Consider the following 27,792-nt stretch of genomic DNA (forward strand, 5'->3'; position numbering starts at 1 on the left):
AAGAATACAAGATGCAAAGCTTAAAAATACGCCTTTTGTTTTTGAAAAAAAAAATTGTACAGTCGGTTTTAAGTGATCTACAAGAAGACACTCAGCTATCTTTATGAAAAGTAAACCTCTGCAATGCACTGCATACAGAGTTTTCTAACCAGCAAGAGCCAGTGAGTTGGGTAAACTGCAGTGTTTCCTGAAAGAGCTTCAGTGGCTTTTTTTTGTTTGTTTCCACCCTGTAGGCAGAGACACTTGACAAGGCAGTACAGTGCCTTCACGCTGCTGAGCACTAGGTTAGTTTTTCTCATGTCTCACTCTTGCACTACAAACATAGCTCAGCGTGAGGCTGGTGTGGGCACAGTGGGCAAGGGCAGTTCCATGGAGGGAGTCTCAGTCACTTCGGCTGGACTAGGCTTGCGAAGCTCCAGTTTCTCACTGAGTTGGTTATAAAGCTCCTTCACAGCTTCCCCGCTCTGCAGAAAGAGATTTAGAGAAGGGGAAAAACAGGAGAGTCAGACTTCGTTCTTGCTACTACTAGCTACAGCACTAAATATGCAATTACCCTCAATGTTTTAACACAAACCAACACAGAAAGAGGAAGTTACAAGGTAATTAAGACAACTTGGAAAGCTGCTATCTGAGCAGAGCACGTGTTCCATTAAGCAACGTCTGGAAAGGCAGCTGCTTTCATTTGCAATTAATTTTCCCTTTCTCATGTTTCCCTTCTTACCTGTTTGGTGGGTTCCAAAGCCTTCTGGAGAGACTCTAATTTGGCAGGCGCCACTTTGTGATGCAGATGAAGCAGCAGTCTCAGCACATGTCTATGTACATTGTCCTTTCTGCAAAAAGCAATTTTAAAGCAGAGTAGCTGATATAAACAATCACAGTTTCAAAGAATGAGAAGCCTATAGCAACACTACCAGAAGAATACCTAACACAGCCACAGACTGCCAGCTTTGTTGTAATCTCCCCAAATAACTGAGAATTGCCTGCATGCCAAAGTGCTATCCCTGCCTTAGACTTCCAAGCAATTCATGTAATTAATTCAACAAGGGTGGACCAACTGTAGCAACCATGGGGGAAATAGAGGTGGATTTTAAGCACAGACTACAGCACAGGGCAGATATTTTTGTCTCTCAGCTGCACCGAATAGGCCACGTGCACATACAGGGGGACGTTTGGCCCTCAGTGCATGCGGAGGAAATGGCGGTGGCAGCAGCAGCACCGAATACTGCTGTGCCTGAACAGCAGCTCTAGTCACATCTGGGGAAGCCTCCCAGATCTGGCCACCAGCTGAACCACACTGACTTAAAAGAACTAACAAACAGGTTTGCTGTGTGCCGCTGATACTGGAAAGAGCTGCAGTTAGTGCGTCAAAGTCACAGCTATCACAAAACACAAAGGATATTATCTTTTGCAACTCCAATTTGAGAACAATGAATTACATTTTAGGCAATAATTTACAATTAACAACTAACAATTTTTTTTTATTATTTTTTATTTTTTTAAACAAAACATAAGCCTTTCCTAAAAGAAAAACAGAAAACAGTATCAGGCTGATTTCAATTATGCATGAATAATTTGCTGAAATATTAAACAACAGTTCAGAGAAGTACAGGCTCTCTCAGCTATCTCGTAAACACATCTGAGGAAAATCAGATTTACCTTGAGCAAGCAGTGAGAAAGAAGCCATCAAAGAGACTGGTGCAGAACTCCTCGAGTGCAAATTCATCACCCAGCAGTGTGAGGTTACCAGTGAGCAGATGCAGAAATATGTCACTGAAGGCCAGGTCACTGAATGTCTCAACTGTACAACACGAAAAAAGAGACTGAGACTCGCAAGGATGTGCCAAACCTTGACTACATAAGCAGATGTTCTTGTTGAGAACTTTGCAAAAACTTTTCCTTATTGGCTTTTACAACAGGTAGTCCAGGAAGGTGGCTATGACCATCCACATAAGGAGCAGAGGTCTGAGAAACGTATGCAGAAAACTCGTGATATCATCAAGACTGAGGTCAAACAGAGCAGCTTGCTGCTGCCAAAATCACAGGGTCCCTCTGCTATACTTCTCCGTAGTCCTCTGCTTACAGCCACATCCACCTCCCTGCACTTCTCAGACCTCAAAATGAATAGATGCAAATCACTTACCAGTGGAAAAAGTCGCCCATGTAAACGAGCTGGTAGTTAAGCAAAGGGTCCAAAGAACACCAGTGAGGGAGAGAGTGGGAAGTGAGCCCCCCATTATTGGGAGCAGCAATTCCTAAGATTGCTTCAGAGCTCTCATGCAACTTAACCCGGAGAAGTCAGGTAAGTCAGAGAAGAATTTAGGGCTGTGTTCAGTCCTGTTTTGTTACAGGTTTTTTCACCACACAAAGCCAAGTCCCAAGAATTTCTGGTCATATGCAGTTACTGTGAGCAGCAGCAGAATTAAGCCACCTGCTTTTTATCTTTCATTCATTCCAAATAGCTCTCAGCTAATCCCATTGTTAATACAGCCTTTGATGTATGGAACTACTGACTTTCAGCCACTACTCCTAAATTCTTGGATCAGGAGAAAAGTATCCTAATTGCAGACAAAAACAACCATGTCATTCTGCAGGGCTTTACAATTAAGTTACCAGAAGAGCCAAAAGCTGAACATACGTCTTTGTCTCTGAAACCAGTTTCATTTCAGATTGTTACTTGCCTCCTGGGTCTCCAACACAAGGCAAACAGCTACAGAATAGAAGACAAGACCAAAACGCACCTAGTGCTGGCAGAAGCCTGAGGAAAGCATTCTTGTTCCTCTGTTTAGTGATGTGAAGGATGTAGTATAGCCCAATCTCACAAGCTATTCTGTTGTCCTGCAAGAATCTGTCACAAGAGAAGCAAAGATTCTTAATCAATAAAACATTTTTTTTCTTTAAGAGAGTTTAGAACAATGATGGACAGGAATCAAGCAGTTACAGGAATGACTAACCGCAAACCCACTGAAAGCAGCTGCTCACTGACTGAGCAGATAGATGATCATCACTAAGTCCACTGGCATGGTCCAGAAAAATTTACTGTTCAGCCAGCATTGCATTGCCTTACAATCAAACAATTGGATTTGATCGTGCACATTTTAAATAGTATTAATGATAAGTGATCATCCAAAATGGATTTTAAAAGAAGTCCTAGTATTCAAAAATGATACAAAGCACAAGAGTGTTTTGTTTTAAAGTTTCCCAAAGGTCAAATATCAGCACTGTCATAGAGCAATTTTAAGTACAAGTACTGGGATGTAGTACTCTATGTTCTAGCATACAAACAAGAATTGTGCTGGAAATTAGTGCAACATCTGAATATGACAGAGCACAATGAGGATTTTTAATTATCTCTTTGAAGCCCCCAGAGTGATAGGTTGTCTACAGAGAGTGTCTGTGTAACAAAAATGCAGAACTTATGATTTACAATAGCACTCTCCAGATGGCAAGCATGGGCACTTTTCCAGCTGCACCCAGATGAAATTGTATCACTCAAATACTCATCATTCACTGCTTGGGAAGTTACAATCAACACATTTGAAAGGAGTAATACCAAGTACTTTCGTATTCACCCTGCTGAAAAAATGGTCATAGCAAGAAGTGGTATTTTATGTAGATGTATTTTATTTGAGGAATTGTGGTGCAAACCTGTTCTGCAGGAGGTAAAGTTCAAGCTTGATTAACCAGGACTAAATCTTACCCAAAAAAGTCTTCATTTTACCACATGCAGTATTTTCTCCTGTCAGTGTTGGTTGGCTCCTTGATGGTTTGCTTTATCAACAAGACTAATACGTAAAAGTTTTGTAAGGCAGATTACGTACTTGGTGAAAGCTTCTGGAATGGTGCTGGGGTAGGGAATTGGCCCCTTCTCCTCCGAGGGCAGTTTCTGATCTACATTGAACGTGTGGTCATCCACCACAAAAGACATCAGCATAGGCAAGAACTTAGTGATCAGCTCAACTTCCTTGGAGGGATTGAAGAGAGGGGAAAGAACAATGTTTTCATCAATCAGTTCATGCCACCTAATAGTCCGACAGCATTGTAACATATTAAGGCAACATCAATAGCCCCACCCTACACCTAGGAAAGCAAGCTTTCAGACATCCAGTTCCCTTCGAACTTCTTGAAAAATTCACTTCCACATGATCTACTGGTAATGAGGAAAGCTGTATTTCACCTAACCTGCGGAGAGAATTTGAGCACAGCTATTTCTCTGGACAATTACGTAGCTTCTCTTCCAAGAGACCTTTTCCAATCTGCAAGTACTGCATGTTAAGGACGCTACCATCACTTTTTCAGATATTACAGATCATTTTCTTCATTGCCTTAACTGACAGGGATCAATGTGTAACTAGAGTAGCAATAGAAAGTTTATGTGCATCTTCTCTCCACACAAGGCAGAACAACCCGTGTTCTATCAGATACACAGAATGGAAGGCTACAGAATTTAATAGCAGAGCAGTTCAATTTAGAAACAGTAAAGGCCAGACATCCATGTAAATGAGGAAGCAGGTAAACGGAGCTTACAGCGTGTCCATTTGAGCTGCTGCTCTGTGACCCCTTGCATGCCTTTTGCTAAATCACTGATGAGGGGAATGCAGGAAGCTGACTTGAAGATTAAATCAGGGACTCATAACGCAAATCAAATAAGAATCAAATCTAAAGAAGCTCACCATTTTTGGTTCCTTGAAGACTTGACTGTCAATCATGTCCCAGGCCCCCTGTCCCAAAGACAGCATCCTAAGGAGCAGTAGTAGATCTGGACTTTCCTCGATTTTTAAGGAGTGGGGAAAAAAAAAACAGATAGTTTGATATTCCACAATTTGCACTTACAGATATTTCTTTGGAAGCAGTGGTTTACAGTCAAAGCACTCCTGGACTAACAGTCTTCTCAAATATTGCTACAGGCATTCAGTTCTCAAATTTAATCAATAGCTGATTCCTCAAATGGGAATCAAACCGCCACAAGAACAACAGGCACACCTGAGAGCTGTTTTTTGTAACATTTTATAATGTGCCAAGAAGTATGCAGCCAGTGTGATCAGGACACTGCTTTTAAATGTGTCCAGCCAATTAGCATACTGAAATACAATGTGACAGGATGAATCAAGTCATTTCAGCAGAAGTAAGAAATGGGAAGAGCAAGAGTTCTTCATTTATATTGTGCCCTAAAACCAAAACAATTTTCAGTCAAACTGCCATGAAGAAGTTATTTCATCCAACAACAAAATTTAACGACTCCAGGATAAAAACAGCAAATGCCTCACACAGGGAACAAAGGCTGCTGCTGTTAGGTAAAATGATGCAAGGACAAAGCAGGGATGTATGTATATGCATAGCTGTTAGGAAAGAATGAGCCATGCAAAGAATTTGTTGTCGGTTCAGAGCTCCAAAATGCTCATCTCCAAATAGTGCTCCTGCAGAGCTCTAAGGCATGTGCTATAAATGGGAAGCCGGTATTACATTTCTCTTATTTCAATGTGCACACACATTTGAGAACTTAATCATACTTCTTCTGTATTGCCAGTCTTTTGCTGATGAATGCTATTCAATTAAGAGAGATTCACACCAGGTACACGTGCTGTGACACTCACCCTGGGTAACGTGTCCTGCCCAACCAGGTCCTGCAGGTGCCTTATGGTACTCAAGGCTAAGGTGTTAATGGCAAAGGGATCACACAAGATCATTGATAAGTCCCTGAGAGAAGAAGAAAAAATCAAATACATGTCATACATAACAATCACCCCTGTGGCCCAGTTCCACATCCCACCGTAGGACACTAGCTTCTTAAGAAAATGTGTCTCACTGGAGTAAGATGTTTGAGCCTGTTCTTGTAACTCTGTGAACTATCACATCTAATGTCAAAGCAGTACATGCATTTCTGTACATTTTTTTTAAAAAAGAAATAAACACAAAAAACACATGGAAACTGCTGTTGAAGAGGAGAGACACAAGGCAATTACTGCAACAATATATAAAGGAAAACCTGAATTTCTGTCCCTTATTTCCTACAGGTGTCCCCCCATGAAGCTTCTCCTGCCTTTGTAAAAAAGCTGTGAATGTTTCTTCAGATAACATGCTCCTTCATGTCAATGAAAATAATTACTAAAGACCTTTTGTGATGAAATCAAACAGGAGACCTCACCCAGCCCATTACCAGGCCATAAAGGAGACTGCAACAATCACTCAAGGGTAGTAGTAACTTAAGCAGTACAAGCTTTTTCACCAGAATGCGTCTGCAGTAATGCTGATGAATTCACGGCATTTGACCAGGCAGAAGAACTACTAGCTGCTACCTATCTTTACGGAAGAATTAACACCGAAAATACAAGCTAGATGTTGTGACTGCTGGGAACCTATTTTCAGTTTCTCAATAAACAGCCTAAGTAGCTTACCCCAAAACTTGTTCTTGTCCCTTCTTCACTCCATCCAAAAATCCTTGCAATTCCCGAGCTCTCTTGTTGTCCACAAACTTCTCCCGAATGCAGGCATCAAGGCACCAGGTGAACTGTTCAAAAAAAAAAAAGAAGAAAGCTTAACAACAATGACAGAGGTCATTAAACTGGCAATAGAAAACACAACATCAGAGAAAACAGGCTTGGAATGACCTCCAAATCTCTGGAGTTAATAAGCTTTGTTAATACACTTGGGTATGGTAGCAAGCTGATCACAAATACAGAGGAGGTCAAACGTACAAACATCCCAAGAAGAGGTCAGAGGTACCGATGTAAGTTAAACTGTTGTCACTTTCTCCCCTCCTAAGACAGGCATTCACTGGCAATTGAGGCTCACACTGAAGCTGTATCAATTAGCAGCAATAATGTGGGATATTTTAGCCATGGCACTACAACTCGCACCTTGTAAGAAGGGGTTACCTTCTGGAGCTGTCTCTGCTTTCATATCAAATGGAAAAGACAGTTGAATAAGACATTTTATCTGGCCTAAAACTGTTGGGTTTTTTTTCCGCCTTTACGAAAACAACACACATTTTTCTCAACATTTCAGCTGTCAAGACAGAAAAAACTTGCTCAATTTTCTGAGCTGTTTTCATCGTGGTTTACTTTCCTCACACCAGTCACTGCATTATATGGTGGCAAAATGCAGTCACCTGAAAACAATCCGTAATTTGAACAAGAATTGCCCTTTTCTATTCGGTCACTGTCTGTATACTGATTTTGAGACTCTTGATCTGAAGAGGTTAAAGAGCATGCAGCAATATTGATCATCACTCGAGGACATACTGCCTATAAGCAGAATACACATAAAACTTGGCAGTATTACTTCGAAAAAAAGTCTTCTTGTAGATCAGAATGATGCCAACATGGACAAAAGACCAGTAACAAAATCCTGATGTGACAGTAACACCAGGCCCACCACACCCCAGTATTCTAATAGTTTTTATAATTTGGGATCCAAAGTATTTAATGTTATACACACAGTTTACTGACAGATGGAGTGTATCACACCAGCACAACAGGAAGGAAAGCAAGCTTTGATTAAGAACCTGGGGCTAGCTAATGTTTTCGCTTATTTTTTGCAGCATCTACATAGGTCAGATTAGATGCTATTTTTAACGCTCCACAAGTATCATAGATTTGAATGATTTATGGGTTATGAAATGAAAGCAAGCTGCTGGTTAACCAAGATGAAATTTTCACCTGAAGTTCCAAGGACTATAAGATGACTTTTGGATTCAAGGCCTGAACTCTCTTCACAGAGAGGACTCATCTTCTCTGGTCTGAAGTCCTGCAGGGCAGCAGGTATGCACAGGAGTGGGCGAAACAGAAAATTCTCCAGTAATACTCCCATCTGTCCCACATGATTAATACCTTATGACAGGGGTCAACGGTGCAGATTTCACTGATTTCCAGGTCATGCAGCGACATCAGGAGCTCTGCCCGTAGAGTGCAGTAATGAACGTTCCTTGTCCGAAGGAACAAGGTTCTCAGAAACTGCAACACCATATCGTAGAGCTTCACGTTCTTCCCAATCATCTGAGTCAGCTTCTGAACCACCTAAACCCAAAGGGGAAAAACGTGCACTCAGTACCAGGAAATACCATGACCACAACACACACGCAAAATGTAAGTTATTTCTCCTAAGTGATTTATCAAATCTGAAACATCTGCATTGACCTGAGCTCCTTAAAAGCAATTATTTCAAACCAGGATTTGACAAAGTGCTTCTTTAAGAGATGCTCAGCAAATCTTTCACAGCCATGAGAGAGCCAGGAAGCCAGGCATTTTGAAAACAGGCTCTCTCAGGGAAAAAAAAAAAAAAAACAAAACAAAAAACAGCGGCATATGCAAAGTTACGGTGCTCAGCTACCTGGTATCAAATAATGTTATCTACAATTACTGGAACATGGAAAGCAGCTCAGTTTTCTTTGAAAGACTTGTATTTCTATCTATTTTCAGGCTGTGGACATGAGAATGAAGGTGAAGTGGTGAAGTCTGCAGTATAAACCTGAAGCCAATCGCACCAGAGTACCTGTACTAGAAGTGGGCTTTTGAAAGCAAAACAGATCCAAACCACATCCCCCACAGAACAGACCTGGTACACTCTCTGAAATTAAAGCTTTATACTTCCTTATCACTGGTATTCCCCAGCATTCTCAACAGCAAGGTCCTTACAGAAACTCTGGTATTTCCCTTTTGGAGAAAAAGTCCCCTGAAGTGACGCATTGCAGCCGATCCAATCTAATAGCTTGCTGTTGCCAAAAAGAGAGAGACACACTCATAACATCTATGCCACTGTTCCCTGACACATCAAGGATGGCTCACACAGGCAGGCACTTTGCAAAGGGTTTGGTCCCAGATGATCTCTTCTTTGAGTGGATTTAACTCACTGTCTTGGAAACCCACTTACTGGTTTTATTTGCTGAAGATTCTGTAGCACTTACTGAGCTGAATCAGCTCGTGGAAGGGTCTGATATCACCAGAGCCGGAGGGAGGGAGGAAGAGAGGGGAAGAGCACCACCTGCCTCTCCAGCAGCAGTGTTAGATCAGCTCTGCCCCCTCATGTAATTCCATCCAAAGAGCAACTTTTCTGAAAGCCAGCTTAGGATAGGAACTTTTAATGTTCCTTTCCAACTAAGAAATAAAAAAGTTGGTCTCTCTCTGTCCTGCTTGAAAAGGGAAAGGAAAAGGGGAAAAGGAAAAGAAAATTGATTTGATAAGAAAAGCTCTGTCTTCAAAACAGCTGCGGGATATTAAAGCCAAACTGAGCAATACAGAAAAACATTTAAAGTTCATAAACAGCTCAGAACATTAATCAATTACACTGCCTCAAGTAACTATTAAAGTAATTCCTGCTGCTTTGATCAAGATGTGTAAGACGTAATGGAATGTATTTCTTCCAAATACTTTGTCCAGCCAAAGTATTTTGTTGCAAAATACTTTGCAAATTTGCTAGCAAAGTTGGGTGGTTGAAACCAACACCTCACTGTTTGATGAGGTTGACTGAAAGGTGACAAACAACATTTGCAAGCGTGTTGTAAGAAGTTTCCTTGTCCTTACCTCCCCCTGACGTCTTGCTTTGGGAGATGGACTGAAGAAATTGTTCAAGACAGAAATCTCATTGCTGAAGAGAATGTTTTCTTTCTCCAGGATATATTGCTTCAGCAGTGGAGATACCTCATCACCAAACAGAGCCTGGTTATCCTGCCAAATCTGGCGCTTCACCTCCACTGCACATGCTTTATACAAATCCTTATCAGCCATTACCAACTTCAGCTTCTTCTCAGGGACCTATGATCAACAGAGCAGTTACCTAACTGTAGAGAACCTCACCTGGCTGACTGTTCAAGTAATAGGTAACTGACTGCAGAAGACATCTAAAGCACCATCCCAGGCAGTCTGGTAATTTACAAAACAATGCAATTAAATAAAATATCACAGTCTCATCTTCTGCCTTCCCTACTCCAGTAGCAGTAAGCTAGTCCTAAGACACTTAAATTCTTAAACAAGCAGGTTACACATCAAGTTTTTCCTTATTTCTTCCAAAGAGGACAAAAGACTTTCTTTAAGTGTATGACAGTAAGACTTGGAATGATTATTTAAAATTCAGTGGTTTATAAAAGTTCTGAAAGTAACAGTTCTGAATCCATTACTTTAAGTACAATATGATACTTTTAATAACGCTATTCATAGAGATTTTTGTTTCACAAATCTGAATCTCAATCCTGCCTGCTTCTAAATTCATTCTTCAAGTTTTACTTTCCACTTGCTATGGATTTTCAGTCAGCTATGGAAAAATTCACATATCAGTGAACTTGACTTCTTTTAGAATGGTGCACATATTAAATAAAATAGGGCAACTGTTCCACCTGGTTTTGAAGAAGTCAAATGCTTTTTGAATTTACATCTCAGTACTGAGCTGTTAAAAGCCATGAGAATCAAGTAAGTTTTCCAGTCAGTTCCTAACACTTGCAGAGGGTCTGCAGCCAGAGCTTGCAGCCCAGCCCAGCTAAGAGAAGCCGTATAACAGAGATGTAACAGAACAGGCCAACGGGAGCAACAGTTTTACCTTGGGCAAGTGCTTCATGACACACATTACCACAGGCTGTATGGAAGGCATCTTGACCAAGGAAAAGCTTTTCTCCAGGAGATCTTCCAGCTTCTTGTACCTGAAAACACAGAACAGCAAGATGCTCTACCTACCATTTAACAGCAAAGACCAAAGCAGCTAATCTCAAACGCTGGAACTTGAACCCCCAGAAAAGTCAACTCCCCTTTGCAGAGAGTTTTCTCCTTTTCTCGTTTGTTGTAGCTTTCACGTTTAATTCCCAGCTCACTCCGAATAACCAACAAGCCTACCGACAAACCTTTCCTCAACTTTGCCTTCCAAAGCGATGGCTGAGACCCGCTCCAGCAGCTTCTCCCTCAGCTCGTCGAACACCGACTGGTGGAACTCCAGCCGGGGGGTGCCGTGCAGGTCCAGGAAGGGCAGCGCCGACTGCAGGGAGGGCAGCAGGACTCCATTTTCTGTCTGCCAACACAAACACGGGACAGGGGGCGGTCAGGGAGCGACAGCGAGGACTGCTAAAGCCGTGCTGGTTTTAAAAGAAAGAAAAAAAGGAAAAAAAAAAAAGAAACCAACACACAAAACAAAGCACAGACCCCCCCCCCGGGTCTTGTCGCCCCCTCCCCACACACAGCCCCGGTCCCCGGGGGGCTCCCGCCGAGGCCCGGTGCAGGCCGGGCGTCTCCATGGCGACCCGCCTCACCTGGAACTGCTCGATGGCCTTGAGCGGCTCCGTGCAGTTGGTCAGCGTCTCCTTCAGGTCCTCGCCGTTGGCCACCCCCAGCTCCTGCAGCCCCGCGTACATGGCGGCCCCGCCGCCCCCCCCCGGCCCGCTCCCGCCACGGCCCCGCCGCGGTCCGTCCCGCTGCCGGGTCCCCCAGCGCAGCGCGGTCCGCCGCCCTTCCCCTCCCGCGGAACCCGCTGCGCCGCACCAAAGGTTCCGGGCCGCCTGCGGCCGCCCGGCCGACAGCAGCTTTTCTTCCCCGGCAGCAAGTGGTGAAATCAGGAAACGCGACCAAAAACGGCACGCAGCGGGGAAGAGGCCTTTCCCCGTCCGTCGTTTGGCCGCCGCCAGCGCGAAGTTTCAGGATAGTTGATACAAAGTGGGGATAAAAACCAAACAAGCCTGCTTTCTTACTTCGTCCTCCGTGAGCTCCACAGCTGGGCACCAGGGCTGTGCTCTTCCCTTCCTGGCTGGAATCCAAAGTTTGTGTGAGTTTTTACACGGACACCTCATACCTTAAGTAAATTATCCAGCCATGGGGCACAGGAGCAGGTTGCATTACTTTCTCTCTTGGCTGCATCAGGATATTTACATATCTAGAGTTTGCAGGAGTTCAAGTCATCGCAGAAAGCCCTTTGGCAATTGCCCAGCAGTTAGCAGAACAATCAAAGCAAAACCTACGTGATTTAGAGCCCCCAAACGAGTAGTAGCAAGGGCAGGACTAAGAGTCCTGCGTCTCAAGGGTGCTTTTTTATCAGTACTCCAAAGTCAGTCTAAACTACTGTGACCAGCCCGCCTCCGTAAGCCCTCAGACAGCCACCCTGGTGCAAGCAGCTGCTGCACGCACCCCACCTGTGTGCACAGCATTTCTTTGAGACAGGAGGATGCCTGGGGCACCTCGTTTGCTTGCTACGCTGCAGCAAGCTGAACTGCGGTACGGATCTTTCCCAGCAAGCCGTGTGAAAGCTTGCCTGTCCTTCTGGGCAGACATGAAAGCATGGGAACGTCAGCGCTCTGGTGATTTAATCCGTGTCCCCGTTGCAAATTGAAGCATTTATGTAGACAAAACACCAGCATATGCCTTCCAGTTATGCACCAGCAAAAATCTCAACTGGAGTCTGAGCTCTGCAGGAAGATAAAGGCTTAAAACAACTTTCAGACCAAGAGATGTGTCTCCAGATACACCCTGATGGTGTCATTCTTCCAGTCATTCTGCAGGTAGAGGCCCGGCTGGTGAAGGCTTCTGGTGGCCACGGAGACAAAATGGCCTTGCCAATAAACAGCCCAGTTTGCACAAGCCCAAACATTTCTTTTGAAGAAGCCAAAACATTTCTTTTGAAGCAGATGCAGTTTTATTACTGACCCAATCACTGGGAAGCAGAGCAGAACAGCTCGAAAGAAACACCTCTCCTGTGGCTAAGAGATTCTCCTTCAGAAACGCTGGTTTCGGGGATGTGTCTTTGTGACACAAGAACAGAGAAGTGTGGGTATGTTTTATAAAGTCTGGGGGCTGTCTTTCCGATGGAGACGTTGGGAAGGGGCATGCAGGCGCTGATGCTGATACTGGCCTGAAGGCCAAACGGCCTGAGCAGCCCCGGCTTCCTCCCACCCACAGCAAGGAGCAAGCCAGCCAGAGCCTCCTGTGTGTGGAAACCCAAAAATGCAGATGTTTTCCCGTCTCAGCTGCCACCTGGGTGCAGATGAGGCACCACGAGAAGTCTGGAGGCAGCATGCCAGTGCTCTGCCCCATTGCAGATGAAGGCATCCTTGCAGGGAGTGCCTCAGGTCCACACCAGAGCCAAGCACGGCCCTCAGATGAAAAGGAAACCCAGCCACGAGGAGTTTCCCCATTTCTAATTTTGGCAGCTCCTGCTAGCACTGCCAGGCGCAGAATACCAAAGCCATGAGTTTGCCTGCTTTCTGCTTATTAAACAGGAGAGTTCACCCCGCATTTCTGTTTACCCTCAACACCATCACCCGGGGCGGTTTCGAGATTGTGGCGATGCCTCTGCCAAGCGAGCACCGGAATCGCATGAAGCTGTGGTTGCACTTACTGCGTGCGTGGCCGGCGGAAGGGCACGCTGCCCGGCCCGTCGCAGCCTGGCCCACGCGCTCCTCGTGGTCCCTGTGGCTTGGGGCTGGGCTGAAGCCAGAGCCTGGCCCTGGCCCCGCCTTTCTCCTCTTTTTAAAGCCCGTAGAAAGCAGCCGCTGTCAGATGTGGGCTCGTGTTCGCGGCTCCTCTGCTTCCTCTTTGACTCTCCGACGAAAAGTGCTTCATGTCTTGGCGTGAGCTCCTTCCCCCCTGGCTGGTGATCGTAGCAGGACTGACGGGCATCGTGCTGCTCTGCGTCTCCACCAAAGACGTGCCCGTCACCCCGCTCAGGACCAAGGTAAGGGCGAACGGCTCCGACAGGGTTGACGAAACCAGGGGTCAAGCGGGGCAATAAGCAGAGGATGCTATCCTTGGCTACGGGGCTGCTGCTTAAGGAGAACCTGCCTGTTTCCTTGTGTCTCTCCCTGGTGCAAGCCAGGCATTTAAACTACAAACTGGTGTTTTGTTGCTTTTTACATTCATTGTGCTACTAAATTCCTAGCATGGAACAACAAAGCATGGACCAGAACAAGGCTGTGAGGATGGCAGAGCATCCTTCAGCATAGTGTAGCTTTTGCAACCAAAACCAAACCGAGCCCTTGGGTCCAGGTGCCCAGCTGGTGAGGGGAGGTGCCGGCTGAGCATCGCCAGCAGAATGCCCCATGCGGGCTGGGCAGAGGCAGCCCCCAGCAGGAGCCACCCCACAGCAGCAAGGGGCCGTGGTTTCAGTGGAGGGAAAGAGCTGGGTCCCTCTTGGAAGTCGGAAGGGTTTTCTCTCCTACTTCTCTTCTGTCCCTTCCCCTCTTGATTTCAACTGAAGATCCAGCCTGACATACATAGCAGACAGATCTGCCTGTGCTTCTTGATGCAAAGCTGCTGAGGTGTGCTTAGTCACACACTGTGGTTTATTCAGAACTAGCCTAACCTACAAGTTTAGAGACACTATCCTCCCCCAGGCTTCTCAAACAAAACTGGATTTAAAAAACCCTGTTACTCCGTGCTTTGCCAGCAGCTCTTTCCTTCCCTGATGTTGAGCTGTGGCACTAATGCAGCAATCCTCTCCCCGGCCTTGCGCTCCCAGCAGCGCTCTCTCATTTTGTGAGGGAGGAAAAATCCCGGCTTCTCCACCGAGACCATTTGTTTCCTCCTCTCCTGCGGCAGCTGACATGTCCCTGCCAGAAATACGAGCTGTCACTCGTGTGGGAGGATGCCAGCAGGCTCGGGCAGGGAGCTGCGTCCCCCTTCCGCATTCTGCTCGGGCTCCAGCCGCACCAGCTCCAGCCCCGGCGCCGAGCCCGGGAGCTCCCAGGAAGGGCGCAGGCGGCTGGCAGCACGCAGGGCTGAGCCAGGCTCCATCTTCTGCTGAAACCCTTCCGACGGTGCAAGCACCAGCCTCTCTAGAGGCCTCTCCAGAGCTTTCTCCTCCCACTCAGTCACAGCTATGAATATTTCTGCAGAAGATGCAGCTTAGACCACGCACTACAGCATACCTCCCAGATCTCCTACACTGCTTTCCTGTGTAGATGTCCCAGACTGGAATGGGGAAGCGATACCCTAGGCTAGCACGAGCGCTATTTTAAGGGCATTTTGAGAGCTGCACTGCAGGGTACCCCTGTGGTCTCTCCTTTCCTAACCCGCACGTACAAGGTGCAGCTCAGTAAAGTTCAATTCGTGGCAAACAGACCAGACCCTGGGCTGCAAAGAGACTAAGAAAACCCTCAGCCACACTACTAGGCAATAGGAGAAATATGACAATTGAAAATCTCATGCTGGCTGCTGCTGTTTTTGCCAAGACATCATCTCAGCCTCCATGGGACGGCTGCGTCGGACAGTGCATGAGATAGTTAGTCCGAGTACGCTGCAGCTCCAACAGATCTGGCACACATCAGGGCAAACCCAACCCATGCTGCTCTATCTCCAGTAGGGAAGTGAGTCTCGTGTTCCTTAGAAGCAGCAGAAAGCCACAGCCCTCTGAGTTCTGCATGAAAACCTTCTCCCTCTAACATAGTAACCCAGCAGCAGCCTGAGTCTCAGATTCAGCTGAGACACTGTGTAGTTCTGTCTCCCACTGCACTAGGACCTGTTTCTCCCGAGCTCCAGATGGCTCAGCTTGCCATGGAAGCCCTCTGCCTGGTTTCAGGAACAACTACAGAGCATGCCACTATAGAAATCATGTATTTCTGGGTGTTTCTCCACTTCTGCTGCTCCTTGTGTATACATTCAGAAATGCAGATGCTTGACTCTAAATGAACATCATCTTCTGCCTTCACTCTTTCTTTGAATGTAAAAAGCTAAATCAAATACTGCAGTGTAGGCCCATGGGTGACCCAGAGTACCTACAAAACAATGAGCGGCCCTACAATAACAAAGAAGTGTGTATTCAGTGTTTATCTAGAATGCTTTTGGGGTTTTCCAGTATGGCGTTGTTCTGGATGCTGGCCCATCCCGCACCATCCTGTTCATCTACCAGTGGACCACTACCATGGCAAACAAGACCGGGGTGATCACAGAATGCAGTTCTTGTGTCGTGCAAGGTAAGATGCCCGATCCATGAATGCTGGGCTCTGGGATTAGCACAGGATGGAACAAAACAGAGAGGTCTGCACGTGGTCCACTGCTGCAATTTCCTCAGCTCCTGTATCATCTAGCTGAACACTGAGATGTTGGCAACAGTGAAGCGCAGGCTGCTTATTTTCAGCATGGGTCTTCTTCAGCGTGGGCAGATTTATCCATACAGAGGTGGGTGTCAGAGCACTCTGCAGTAGCAGGTGACAGCTTTGGTGGCCTGCTGCAGCTGGGGGAGCACACCGAGGGGTGGTTCCGACATCCACGTGGGTCAGTGGACGAGCCAAGGTTGCTGAGGTCCTCACCTGGGGGAGATGGTGAGCAGCAATGGAGACAAGTCTGGCTGCAGGGTGACTCGTGGTAACTTCTTCCTCCTCCCAGCTGTACTCTGGGCAGTGAGTGGTGTAGCCCCACAACAAGAGGCATGACGGCTCCAACCCCTTTGATACCAAAAGTATGAGTTCAGCTTGGCTTTAGATGTCACATTAGGCACATTTTTAGGCTCAGGGGCGACCTTATCGCTCTCTACAGTTACCTTAAAGGAGGCTGTAGAGAGGTGGGGGTTGGTCTGTTCTCCTACGTGCCTGGTGACAGGACGAGGGGGAATGGGCGAAAGTTGCGACAGGGGAGTTTTAGGTTGGATGTTAGGAAGTACTTCTTTACCGAAAGGGTTATTAAGCATTGGAACGGGCTGTCCAGGGAGGTGGTGGAGTCACCATCCCTGGAGGTCTTTAAAAGACGTTTAGATGTACAGCTTAGCGATATGGTTTAGTGGAGTACTTAGTGTTAGGTCGGAGGTTGGACTCGATGATCTTGAGGTCTCTTCCAACCTAGAAATCTGTGATACTGTGATACTGTGATACTGTGATTTTGGAGAATACTGGGGTATTCCTCAGTAGTTTTGGTCGCTTAAACCCCACAGGTGCCAGCTAAAAGAGTTTTTTGCCTTAATGCGCTTGGGTTTTTTCTTCCCTATCTCTAAATCTTGCTTTGATGTTGAAGCACGATTACAGCAAGATGCTGGGAAGCCCTGAACTCTGTGTAGCAGGGCAACCTCGCAACAAGCAGGGAAGGGATGCTCTTGCAGACTGCTAGCAAAACAAACCGCATACAGACGATGCACTAAGGGCTCCCTGAAACCTTGTGTTTGTCTTGACTGCTGCCACGGTCACAGGCTGGGTTAAAAAACCAACCGTAGCTCCATGCTTGAACACTTACTTGAAGCTGCTGCAGCAGGGTGTCAGCAGCAGCAAGAATTCCTTGTCTGCAGGTCTCTTTCCACAGGTGAGAGGCAGCCCTTGGTCTGCGTGGCAGCACGGTCGCCGTCTGAGTGGCCACAGGCAGGCTGCAGCTCAGCTCCATACGGGGCCCAGGAGAGCAAAGCCCCTGGGGAGGGAGTCACACAGCCAGCATGGCAAGAGGGCCAGAGGATGGGGAAGCAAGGCTTTTTCTGGGTGGTTGTTCAAAACCAACTTTTCAGACCACATTGAATCTCGCTGGAAAGATGAGTCAAGGCTTGCACAGAGCTTCTGTCTGCGCTGCAGCAGCTTCCTCTAGAGCAGAGGTGTCCTGTTTGTAGATATCTGGTTCAGAAGCCACCGCCGCCAACACAGAAGGAAGTGGATGGAGGAAGGAGATGACATCAGTTTCGATGCTGCCTGCGTGGCAGCGTGCCCTTTGCTTATCTTTTATAGCAGTTAAATTTTTCCCTCTGAGCTGAGACAGCCTCAGCTGTTGCAGCAGTCATGTGGCTGGCGCACGGTCATTTACAGGGTACCTTAGCAGCACAGCTGGGGTTAGATTAATGTAATTTGCTATTTACATATTCACCATTTTGCTCCCAGAAGAATGAGATGGAAGAAGTGGGAGAGCTCCTTTGTTCCACCTGTGACAGGTCCCGGCTTTGTGCATGTCCTGAAGGACAGCACGCTCTCTAGTAACAGCTCTCACTTCTCCCACATCTTCCCACAGAAAACTCCATTCTTTCCCCTGATCCTCAGGTCCAGGAATCTCCAACTACTCAGATTCTCCTCAGAAAGTAGGGAAGAGCTTGGATACATGTTTGAACTGGGCCCAGAAAATGATCCCGGCAGAGCAGCACAGCCAAACTCCCCTCTACCTGGGAGCAACCACCAGCACGAGGCAGCTGAAGTGAGTGCATGTTGCAAACCCACACCCAGAGATCAGCACACGTCATGTGGATCAGTCTGTAAATGAATCTCACCCTGTCTGCTCTGCAGTGTTTCATCCCTAATCTGCTGGTCAGGTAAACCTTCTTCAGCTCCCCATGTACTCGAGGGGAGCATGCCATGGCTGTGTCCATAGCCTGTTCCCCCACGCAGCCATGAAGACGACAGTCTTGCTACTGCCACTGGTCACCTTCACAATCAGGGCTGGGGGAAACGTCTGTCAGTCTGGAAGCTGAAGGTTTTTTTAGTTTAAATGGCAATCCACATGAGCCTGTAGTGGTGCTTCTTGGCAGCAGGTTGGGAGCAGTGGTGGGAAGGTCCACCTCACTATAATACATACTGCACCTGTTCTCAGTCACCTTACTGGGACCTCTGTCTCCTTTTAGACATCGGGGAAAAGTAAAGTCTGGAGTCTGGTGGCAAGGCCACAGGATCCCTCAGTAGCAGCTCCCAGATTCTTGACGGGTGGCACAGCTGCTCAAACCTTCCCTCTGCATTTTCGTTGTGCAGGCTGTTGCTGCCACCAGCACTGTGCGAGGGCAGAGGGAAGTAGCAGCAGGAGGAGGATTATTGTTGTGCCTCACGGTGCTGCTACCCAAAGTAGGGAGCGCAGCAGATGTCCTGCAGCTGTGCACTCTGTGGGCTGCCCCTGCAAAGCCCCGTAACAACAATTGCACCTGCTTTTTTTCTTTTCTGTCTAGCCTCAGCCATCCCACCCTCTCTGACGATCTCCTCGCAGCCCTGACCGTGGCCCTGAAGTCAACGCCCTTTGACTTTCAGGGGGCACAAATCCTGTCCAGTCTAGACAAGGAAGCATTCAATTGGATTGCTGTTAACTACGTCCTGGAGAACTTCTTCAAGGTAAAGGATGATCCTGCCTGGGAAGTACAGAACTGAGCCAAGCAATTCCCATTAACAAACAGCAACAGAGACAAGAGGAGGGACCGTTAAAAATCCCTGCACTTGAAACAATGCTTGAGCACAGCTTGCACTGTCTTTTAGAGAAGGCAGGTTATATCTAACACCAGCTGGCTGGGGGGACGTGATGTGAGATGGTTAAAACCAGGCTGAGGGACCAAGCCTCTATCATAGCCTTGCCTGGATGTGCTCACGTTCTTGCCCTGATGTGAGGCTTTTGGACAACGCATCCAGGACATTCACAAAGACAACCTTACACAGCCTGGTCCTGCGTGTGAACAAGAACTCCACTGCCCTGTTCAGGGACCTTCAGTCCTAGCTCAGAGCCACTGCTGAACAGGCATTGCTGCTATGTCTGCAGGGTGCTGTGCCATTGTCACCAGGATCCATCTGTCTCAGGGGACAGCCTGGGGACAGAGAAGCAAGGGAAGAGCCCATAAATGTCCCTCTCATTGAGAAGCCAGCACGAGTACAGCTGGGTGTCCCCAGCATAGGCGCCTGGTCTGTATTCAGAAGGCACACACTGAACACAAAAGTGCATTTAGTTTTCCTTGCTCCCTCCATGGCTTCTCAATCCAGTGGCTCCCAAGAAAGACTCAAAGTGCAAAACAAAGGCAGGCCAGACAGCAGCTGAGTAACTCCACAGCAGGGAAGTGAAACAGAGTTCTGAAAACCAGCAGCAAGCGTGCACTAGCTTGGGAATTGCTAGCCCTGCTGGCAGCAACACAGCCTCCCCAGGCCAGGGACAGAGCACTGCCTGCAGTGTGAGCTTTCCTGCCTGCACTGCTAACTTCAGCATTGCCAAAATGAGTCCTGCAAGACCGCAGGAGATGAAACCACAGCGTTCTTCTGACAGGAGGAACACTTCAGCATCTAGGCAGCACTTGAAGCCCGTAACTGCCCACCTGGAAACCTCCCTCTCATTCCCCACCACCATCCTCTCCCCTGCTTCTACCTTCTGAGACCACTGCCTTGAGCAGCCATCCAAGGCTGTGAGCCGTTTGCTCTCGGTGGCTGTGGAAAGCTCTGTGCAGACGGCTGTGGTTCTGCAATGGCACCTCTGTTCCCTCCAAAGCCTGCAGTTCAGCATCCTTACGTCCTGGGGGTGGAGGGGGGCAGCTCTACTGCACCAGGAAGCTGCTTTCTCTGTGCACTAGTGCTTATATCTGACCATGACCCAGATGTAGAAGTCCTAATAACCAACCTCTCCGGTTCTTTTGGGGTCAGTATGACTGGCGAGGACACTTGGTCCCTTCCGGAAAGGGGATGGCGGGAGTCCTGTCCATGGGAGGAACCTCAACACAGCTCACCTCCAAGATAGAAGAAGGGAACCAGGCGCCAAAGGAGGGAGTGAGGCTGCAGCTGTACGGGCGGACACACAGCGTGTACACCCATCACTGCCCCTGCCATGGCACAGACCAGCTCCGCAGGAGGCTGCTCTCTATGCTCATACAGGTGGGTACCTGCCAGAAGGGCTGTTGCGAGGCTCCCGGATATAATATCAACCCTTTGCACTGGGTGACAGTTGCATAGGTTGTAGCTGCTAATGGGCAAAACGTCAGCCAGTCTTTTGCAGAGTGTGTTCACAATCATCGGGGAAAAAAAAAAAAAAAAAGCCCAGTGCATTTGTCTCCATGCCTGAACCGATGCCCTCCAAGCAGACACACAGTTCAGGGTTTCCTACCTGCAGACTCCTTGGCTCCCTACTTAATACACGAGCACAAAGCTGCTCTCCAGAGGTGCTAAGGTCACATTCAGGGTGGGGAGAGGCAAAGACTTCCCTTGGATCCCCATCCTAGAAGGGGAGCCCCTGGGAACCACCAGGGACCTTCTGTTTGGGATATTGCTGTCCTGCTGACCAACTCTGCAGCACTTTTTAAAGGAGCAATATTTCATTTTAAAAACATGCAGCTGTTTTGATTCTTCCAAACATTTTTCCCCACTTGCAGGGACTGGTGGCACAATCTGATGCAAATTCAGGAATCATTCTTGTCCCCAGCAAAACTGAATTTTTCATAAACAAGCTACTCAGTGCCCTGCCACACCTCCCTCTGGGGAGCAGACCCTGATATGAGACCTGGATGCCCCACAGAGGGCCCCATTTACCACAAACGTACTGGGGAACTCCTAGAGATGAAAAACACTGATCCTCAAGGGGTTTCCACAGCCCCGCATGGGCAAGCAGCTAACTGGCATTGGGAATTCACATGCCATCCAGGTCACCTTTGCTAATGGGGAGCACAAGGGCCAAAGCATCATGAAACAGTGAATTGCCCAGGCCTGGCTGACTGCCTGATGCGAGCAGGATTACCCAGGGTTTCAGCGACCAGACTCGTGAGCGTGGACAAAAGAGGAATTGAACGTGTTTGGAAGGCAGACCAGAACAGCCTTTCTTTTAAGTGGAAAGAATACCTTATTCATTGAAATGGTATTTCTGGCCTGAGAGCAGGTAGGGCCGTGGCTGTGGCTCCTCAGCCTCCCACAGCAGACCCAGTCATTGCAGCTTGCCCTGAACTCAGCAGGAGCTGGGACCCTGTGGCATCTGGGTCTCGCAGTAGAATAACTGAGACAAAGTTTGGCAAACCTTTTCCAGCCTGCCTGCTCCATTACAACACTGTGGTGTTGGAAAAAAAACTCAGCTGTTCCTTATTGTATTGTACTGTCTTCGCCTATAAAGCCTTGGGATGCCAACCTCCTCTCTTGCTGCCTCTACTCTTGTTTTATTCTCTCCCTAGGATCAGAGAAGTGCCAAAACTGTGTCTAATCCCTGCTGGCCCCTCACCTACTCCCAGGAAGTGCGGTGGCATTCAGTGCATGCAGGGCCTTGTGCTGTCAGTGACGACGCATCGGACGTCCCTGGCCCTGACGAGGTCTTCAACATCACCGGCTCCAGCAACCCGTCTGCCTGCGTGACCCTCGTGCACAGCCTGCTCAACTCCTCCTCCTCCTGCAGCTTCCTCACGCGTTCCCTCAGCAGTGCTGTCAAGCCCTTGCGGACCAGGTTTCTGGTGGGTTCTCATTGACAGTGGGGTAAGCAATTAGAACTGGGAACCCGTGAAATGGGACCAGTTTGGTCATTAACAAGTACAGTGGGAACAGCCACGGTGCGTCCTCTGCTAGCCAAGAGGGCCAGTGCCACACATGCACTCCTGTTGGGGCAAAGGTGTTCAAAAATGGACCACAGGCTTCCCACCAACAACTCTGGTAAGGCTTTTCCATCCCATGTCTCGGCAATGTCTGCTTGTGAGACAAACGTGGGGGGCTCCACAGAACCATAAGGGAGCTCGCATGTTCCCGCAGGGCTAGGGCTGCATGCTCGGGTCTTCCCACATCAAGTCCCTGGTGAAACTAAAGTTCCTCTCTCACTTTGAGCAAACATCCAGCCATGTTCCATCACAAGCGTGCTTATACCTGAGATCTTGGATCTAGTGTCCAGAGTCACTAAGTTGTTAAGCAAGGACCAGTGCAAGATCCTAAGACACACTGACTGCATTTCAGAGAAGGCACCCAGAGGGAGGAATCAGAGAAGTCTCCCCAGTTCCCTGCTGCTGCATCTCCAATAGACAGAGTGCCAAGGAGCACAAGGACTAGCCTACTTATCCAAAGGGCCAGGAAGGCTGCCGTGTGCAAGCTAAACTCAGCCCTGTTTCCTTCTCCAGACAGCAACAGATCTTTCTTGTTTCCCTCACACCCATAGAGGCACTGTAACCACCAAACACAAGTGCATAGGGAGGGCACCTGGGCAACGTGCCCCATGCCTACTGCCACTTACTTCCTACAGACGCTGCAGGCAAGGATGCACAGTCCAACCTGATGATTATTTTTGCTGCCTTTGCAGGTGATTTCTGAGGCCATGGACTTCCTGAGAAAATCTGTACCCTCTCCTGACTTGGGTCAGGCAGTCAACAAGCTTTGTGGGATGTCTGTCAAAGAGGTAACTGTAGAATAATTTAGCATACAGGGATAGTGGGAAGCAAGGGACAATGTTATAAAAGCCCACATGGGTCAGACTAACAGAGCCATAAGTCATTGGCTTCCTCAGGGAAAATATTTTTTTTACACTTTGAGGAAACAGGCTCCATTATTTTCCTTCCTCTCATATCTCAGCTGCTACTCCTGGCAACACCTGTACTTAATTCCATGAGAAGTCACAAATACCTTCTACTGCATATTAAGGAGTAAACAGGAAGCCCATCTACTCACTCCTGCACATCACCTTGGTCTTCCTGTTATCCTCCACTCATTCAGTGCAGGGGACACATCTGCTTACACTCCGGGGAATATCCCATTTCACCTGGGCTCACACAGCCCAAGCCATGGGGTATTTGGAAGTTCTCTTCCTCAGTTGGTGTCTTATGACACCACCCTCATTTGAGCATACACCAACCAAGTGTCCCTTCCACAGCAACATCTAAACTGGCCAGTTCCTACGGGTTTTGCAAGTCCCATTAGCAGTTCCCTGAAGTTCTCTCTTCTGGATAGAAGGGAAAGGCCTTGTTAATACTCCTGCTGAAAGGCTGCAGCATTAGCTTGGCCTAATTAGAGAGCAGAAAATCACACCGAGCAGTTGACCTGAGACCTGACTGCCAGTACTGATGCTCTTTGAACTGCCAGATCTTTTAACAAGACGGGAACAGAGGCTCCAAGAGGTAGCACTGATCCCCAGACCGCAGCCCAGTGGGTGCAGGAAGCATGGCTTCAGACTGCGCAGGACACAACCCCTTCCTCCAGTCCTGCAGTCAGTCCCAGAGCAGGAAGCAGGGGGGGGTTTAGCAAGCCTGAAATTCAGCTACTGAATATTTACTTTTTTTCCTCCATTCTTCTTCTGGAAATGACACCAGCTAGTCCAGGAGTCCCAGACAAGCCTGGATGCAGTTGCTGATTACTGCCTTGTATCCGCCTTCATCTTTCATCTCAGTACAAAGGGATACACGCTGGACTTCGATAAGTCTGTTCAGACTGCGTTCCGAGAGGTCAGTTACCTAAGTGTGGTATGTCCAATTACAAGGGAGGGATGCTTTCAGTAAAGCCAGTCTGCTCCCAGTCCCACAAGCCCTAACCAACAAGATTTCTCCAGCAACATAGTTTTGCAAAATAAGTTCACAGTTTTTAGAAGCAGGAAAGAATGTCAGAGAGCTAAAGATTCCACTTGCCCCCACTGAAAAACAGAAGGGCCAACACCTTATTTGAAGCAGTATCATCTTTAAGAATCCACATCTAATAAACAGGGGAAGGGAGATGCTCCATCACCACTTAATGCTTAGGACAAACTGCTGATAATATTTCCTGAGCCAAAAGACCTCAGCTCATTGACGAAGGCACGTTCCCTAGTACCTGAGCAGGGGAGCATCAGCGACAGCAGCTCAATCAGCCACATGGAAGGTGTCAGCCAAAGGCAAGGTAACGAGTTAGGTCCAGGATCCATCCAGCAAGCTCAGACTGGAAAGCCAAAGACAAGCTACTGACACCACCACCCTAAAATTCAGCCAGGCAATAGGACCACAAGCAAAGGTGCTTACAGCAGAGGCCTATCTGGGAAAACCAGTCAGCAAGCAGGAGAAAGAACAGCACACAGATGCACCTACAGCATCACTCAGGGGAGAGCTGGCTGCCCAGGCCAGAGTTTAAATAGAGCTCCAAGGCCAGCAGGCAGGGGGTGGGAGGAAGCCCCAGGTGAGGCTGGGCAGGGCAGTTAAGGCCTGTCAGTGTGCTCTAAGAGAGGAAGAGCTGCTCACTTCCAGCCTAATCCTTGTGTCAGTCTCAAATAAAGTATGTAAGGCCATGGGCCTGTTTACAGAAACACAGCTGGGCTCCACACTGTCTGCTTCTCTTCCGATCTCTCCTCCTTTTTACTTCAATAGATTGGCGATACATCATCTGGCTGGACTCTTGGGTACCTGCTGAGTCTCACCAACACCCTCCCCCAGGACAGCCCAAGCTTCCTCAAGGGGATCGAACCAGGTGTCTGGTCTTTGCTCCTTATCCTCTTCGTTGTGCTGCTCACCGGCTCTTTCATGCGCATCTCATACCGAGTGATGGTCAAGGAAAACAGCTTCAGTAACAGGAACAGCAGTGTTTTTGACGACAACTGACTCTTATTCCAGGACTCTTGCCAGAGGGCAGTTAGCAGGGTACATACAGAAATCACCTCGGTGTAATTCACTGGAGGATGCAAGCCATTTTCCTTCAGGACTCAAGAGCCTCAGTGCCTTACTTCAGCCTGCTACCATTTGCACTACTGTACATTGAGAAAATAGATCCTGCTCTGCAGGAAGTCCGAGATTCCCAGTGGAAGGCAAGCTATATGTTCTCCAGATGAGACCAGTTTGTGCAGATCTTGCTTGGGCTGCAACTGAGATTACTAGTGTCAACCTAATGAAAACATGCCCTTGAGGAGGCAGGCCCTGAGCACTGTCGCAAAGTTAATATTGAATAATCCTACCTAATTAGAAGAGGTGATAACTGGAATAGATGCGCTGTCTTCTCTGGCCACAAGAGAGAAGATATCTGCAATGTCTCCACTAACGAAGACTGGAACAGACTTAAAATACAATCAGAATACAGCAGCCAACTTGCTTGCATGTTCCAGAGAAGAAAGCTTCTATTTTCTTCCTGCTACTACTGACCTGTCCTTCCATGTTAGTGACAGTACCCACGCGTCCCTTCCAGCGAATGCTCCAGCTGACTGAGAATCCTTCAAAAGCAATGGGTTTTGGTCTTGGTCCGCACAAAACATACACAACATCAAAGGAGAAACAGAGGGCACAGACATGCAGCTGAGTTCCTGTCTTTCAGCTAAGTCTTGGCATCTCAGGGTTAAAATTGTCAATTTAAACACTTTAATCAGGATTTAAATTAACACATCTAATCTCATGTGTTAAAATCGGGTGCATGCTGGCCTGAGGTTCCCCAGCTCATTCATTTGCACTGAACTGCTTGTCTCACTGCCTCTAGAATGTGATGTGTAATACTGTCCTTCAGACGAGAGCAGACCCAGGAACAGAAGCTTTCCCAACTGTCAGTCCAATGACTTTCATGTTACACTGTGACCAAAATTACTTTATAATCCAATACTTAGGATTCCTCTGGGACTTGGCAGTCATTCCAGCTCCTCTGGTCTGCTCTGCTCTTCTAACATGAGGCACTATACAAATTCCCCATGTTATCGTGAAAAAGGGGATGGATTTAGACAAATGTCCTTTGACTACAGCATTTAGAGTTCACCTCTCATATTGCTTCAGAGACTTAAACACACAAGCTGTTAAAAGCCCGAGGCACAAGTGCCTCCAACTCATTTCAGACCACTTTAAACAGAAATTTAAATGCTCACAGATGCAATGATGTGCCTTGCAGGATATTTAAAGCTACCACGGCACCCAAATCCTTTCGAACCCAGTTATTAATCCTTTGTGCTCCTAACTCATATATATCACCCTCCTGATTCTTAATATTGGTGTATTCATAAATTTTCAGGTCAACTAATGAAGGGTTGTAACCTGTCAGTCAAGTTTGGAGGGGTGTGGAAACAGATCGAAACAAGCTTCATATTCATTTCTTTGAGTTGCACGTTAGATATTTTTAATTATATCATGTTATTAAAGATGTTTTAATACACTGTCTGTGTTATTCTTGGCAAGAGATCAAAGCAGGGTTTTTATTGTGAATACAAAGTGTTTCAGAGAGCAGGATGGGGGATGCTGATTTTGCCACTGTTTACTCAAGAGCTGTTGTGCTGTGTACTTTCGGGGTACACAACGAGAACCCCTGAAGGCACTTTCTTCCCAGTGGCAGGCAGGCAGAAAATGACTTTAGATAACCTGGCTTCTGGTATTTAGCTGATGAGAGATGTGTCAACATCTTTGATGTGTTCTTTGCTCAAACTGCCTGAATAAGGCAGGAGGGATTCAGAAAGGCCTGCATTGAAAAAAAAAACTGACGTTATGAGGTAGACAGTGACGGGGGGAAATTCCTGCGACTTCATTCCTCCTGTTTCTGGAAATGCAATTTTAAAACTGCTCTCCAGCTCTGTGACCTGTCAGCACATAGGACAACCGTGGGATTCCAGGCTGAGATTTGCAAGCTGCCCAGAAAGAATCCCATGGTAGCACTGTCAGAAATGGAAATAAGGAGGTGAGATGCCAGGAACACCAGCAACACAGGTGTTCTGGCCTGCTCAGTCATTATGCTCATTCTTGATTTTGAATGCTAGATGACAGGTTCCAAGAGAAAGAACTCTGCAGGGAACTTCCCCAAGCTCTTGTTCAGACGCTTTGGTACTTCCATGCAGATAACAAGTGAATAATAAGGCAAGAAGCTCGGCGTGTCCTCCTGACATTTCGCTCTTGCCTCACAGATGCCATGGACCTGCACTGAGTGAGGGCCCACACAGAGGACCTGACTTTCCACATTAAATCCATGACACCTCAGCCACCAGCTGACATCGAACTACGACTTTGCAACATGAAGACAACCACAACTGCTTGATTTGGAGCAGATTCTGAAACGCTTGAGCTAAAAGCTGCTGTTCTTAACAAAGGCACAAGAAGAATATTTTGATGGCTCAAGTTCTTTCCCTCAGTGGTCCCCACACCACATGTGGCAGCTCCGCTCCCTCCTTTGCCACCGCTCCTCTTCCAAACACAGCCACTGCTGTGTCCAGCTGCAGGCCTACTGCTGCCCGTTGTGGTACCAGTCGTGGGCAGGCAAATTTGTTTTCCTGTAATGATTATGCCCATTCCAGCAGGCAGCCCCCAGCAGCCAGGGTTAGCAGGTGAACCGGGCTT

General features: G+C 47.5%; 2 protein-coding genes and 1 long non-coding RNA gene across 3 annotated transcripts; 1 reads left to right on the top strand and 2 right to left on the bottom strand.

Moving 5' to 3' along the window:
- Nucleotides 1-18: 18 nt before the first annotated feature.
- NELFB (negative elongation factor complex member B) lies at nucleotides 19-11,410 on the bottom strand. Its single transcript, XM_080561429.1, has 13 exons — nucleotides 11,225-11,410; nucleotides 10,823-10,986; nucleotides 10,525-10,624; nucleotides 9,516-9,746; nucleotides 7,827-8,012; nucleotides 6,393-6,505; nucleotides 5,592-5,694; nucleotides 4,671-4,766; nucleotides 3,819-3,961; nucleotides 2,739-2,845; nucleotides 1,657-1,798; nucleotides 722-830; nucleotides 19-464 (listed from the first exon to the last, which is right to left on the bottom strand). Exons 1-13 carry the CDS (start codon nucleotides 11,324-11,326, stop codon nucleotides 327-329), a joined length of 1,734 nt encoding a protein of 577 aa, XP_080417555.1. The 5' UTR covers nucleotides 11,327-11,410; the 3' UTR covers nucleotides 19-326.
- Nucleotides 11,411-11,557: 147 nt separating this feature from the next.
- LOC308180211 (ectonucleoside triphosphate diphosphohydrolase 2-like) lies at nucleotides 11,558-26,624 on the top strand. The gene is made up of 9 exons (XM_080561430.1): nucleotides 11,558-13,635; nucleotides 15,754-15,871; nucleotides 17,903-18,053; nucleotides 18,793-18,952; nucleotides 20,237-20,464; nucleotides 21,745-22,017; nucleotides 22,848-22,943; nucleotides 23,851-23,982; nucleotides 24,871-26,624. The coding sequence occupies exons 1-9, from the start codon at nucleotides 13,522-13,524 to the stop codon at nucleotides 25,099-25,101; spliced, it is 1,503 nt and encodes a 500-aa protein (XP_080417556.1). The 5' UTR covers nucleotides 11,558-13,521; the 3' UTR covers nucleotides 25,102-26,624.
- LOC308180216 lies at nucleotides 23,714-24,851 on the bottom strand. The gene is made up of 2 exons (XR_013940836.1): nucleotides 24,344-24,851; nucleotides 23,714-23,991 (listed from the first exon to the last, which is right to left on the bottom strand). It is a non-coding gene; the product is annotated as an uncharacterized lncRNA (long non-coding RNA).
- Nucleotides 26,625-27,792: the final 1,168 nt, after the last annotated feature.

The sequence above is a fragment of the Anser brachyrhynchus genome, assembly GCF_964034855.1.
Source record: "Anser brachyrhynchus genome assembly, chromosome: 19".
NCBI classification, from domain to species: Eukaryota; Metazoa; Chordata; class Aves; order Anseriformes; family Anatidae; genus Anser; species Anser brachyrhynchus.

What these genes read in the sequence shown, in the direction of transcription:
- LOC308180211 (XM_080561430.1), top strand. Translation starts at nt 13,522, where the DNA reads ATGTCTTGGCGTGAGCTCCTTCCCCCCTGGCTGGTGATCGTAGCAGGA. An exon ending in ACCAGCACGAGGCAGCTGAA is followed by an intron (nt 18,054 to 18,792) that starts GTGAGTGCATGT and finishes TTTTCTGTCTAG; the next exon opens with CCTCAGCCATCCCACCCTCT. An exon ending in TCCTGGAGAACTTCTTCAAG is followed by an intron (nt 18,953 to 20,236) that starts GTAAAGGATGAT and finishes TTTTGGGGTCAG; the next exon opens with TATGACTGGCGAGGACACTT.
- NELFB (XM_080561429.1), bottom strand. Translation starts at nt 11,326, where the DNA reads ATGTACGCGGGGCTGCAGGAGCTGGGGGTGGCCAACGGCGAGGACCTG. An exon ending in GAAGGCAAAGTTGAGGAAAG is followed by an intron (nt 10,625 to 10,822) that starts GTTTGTCGGTAG and finishes CTGTGTTTTCAG; the next exon opens with GTACAAGAAGCTGGAAGATC. An exon ending in CCGTTGACCCCTGTCATAAG is followed by an intron (nt 6,506 to 7,826) that starts GTATTAATCATG and finishes TTTTTTGAACAG; the next exon opens with TTCACCTGGTGCCTTGATGC.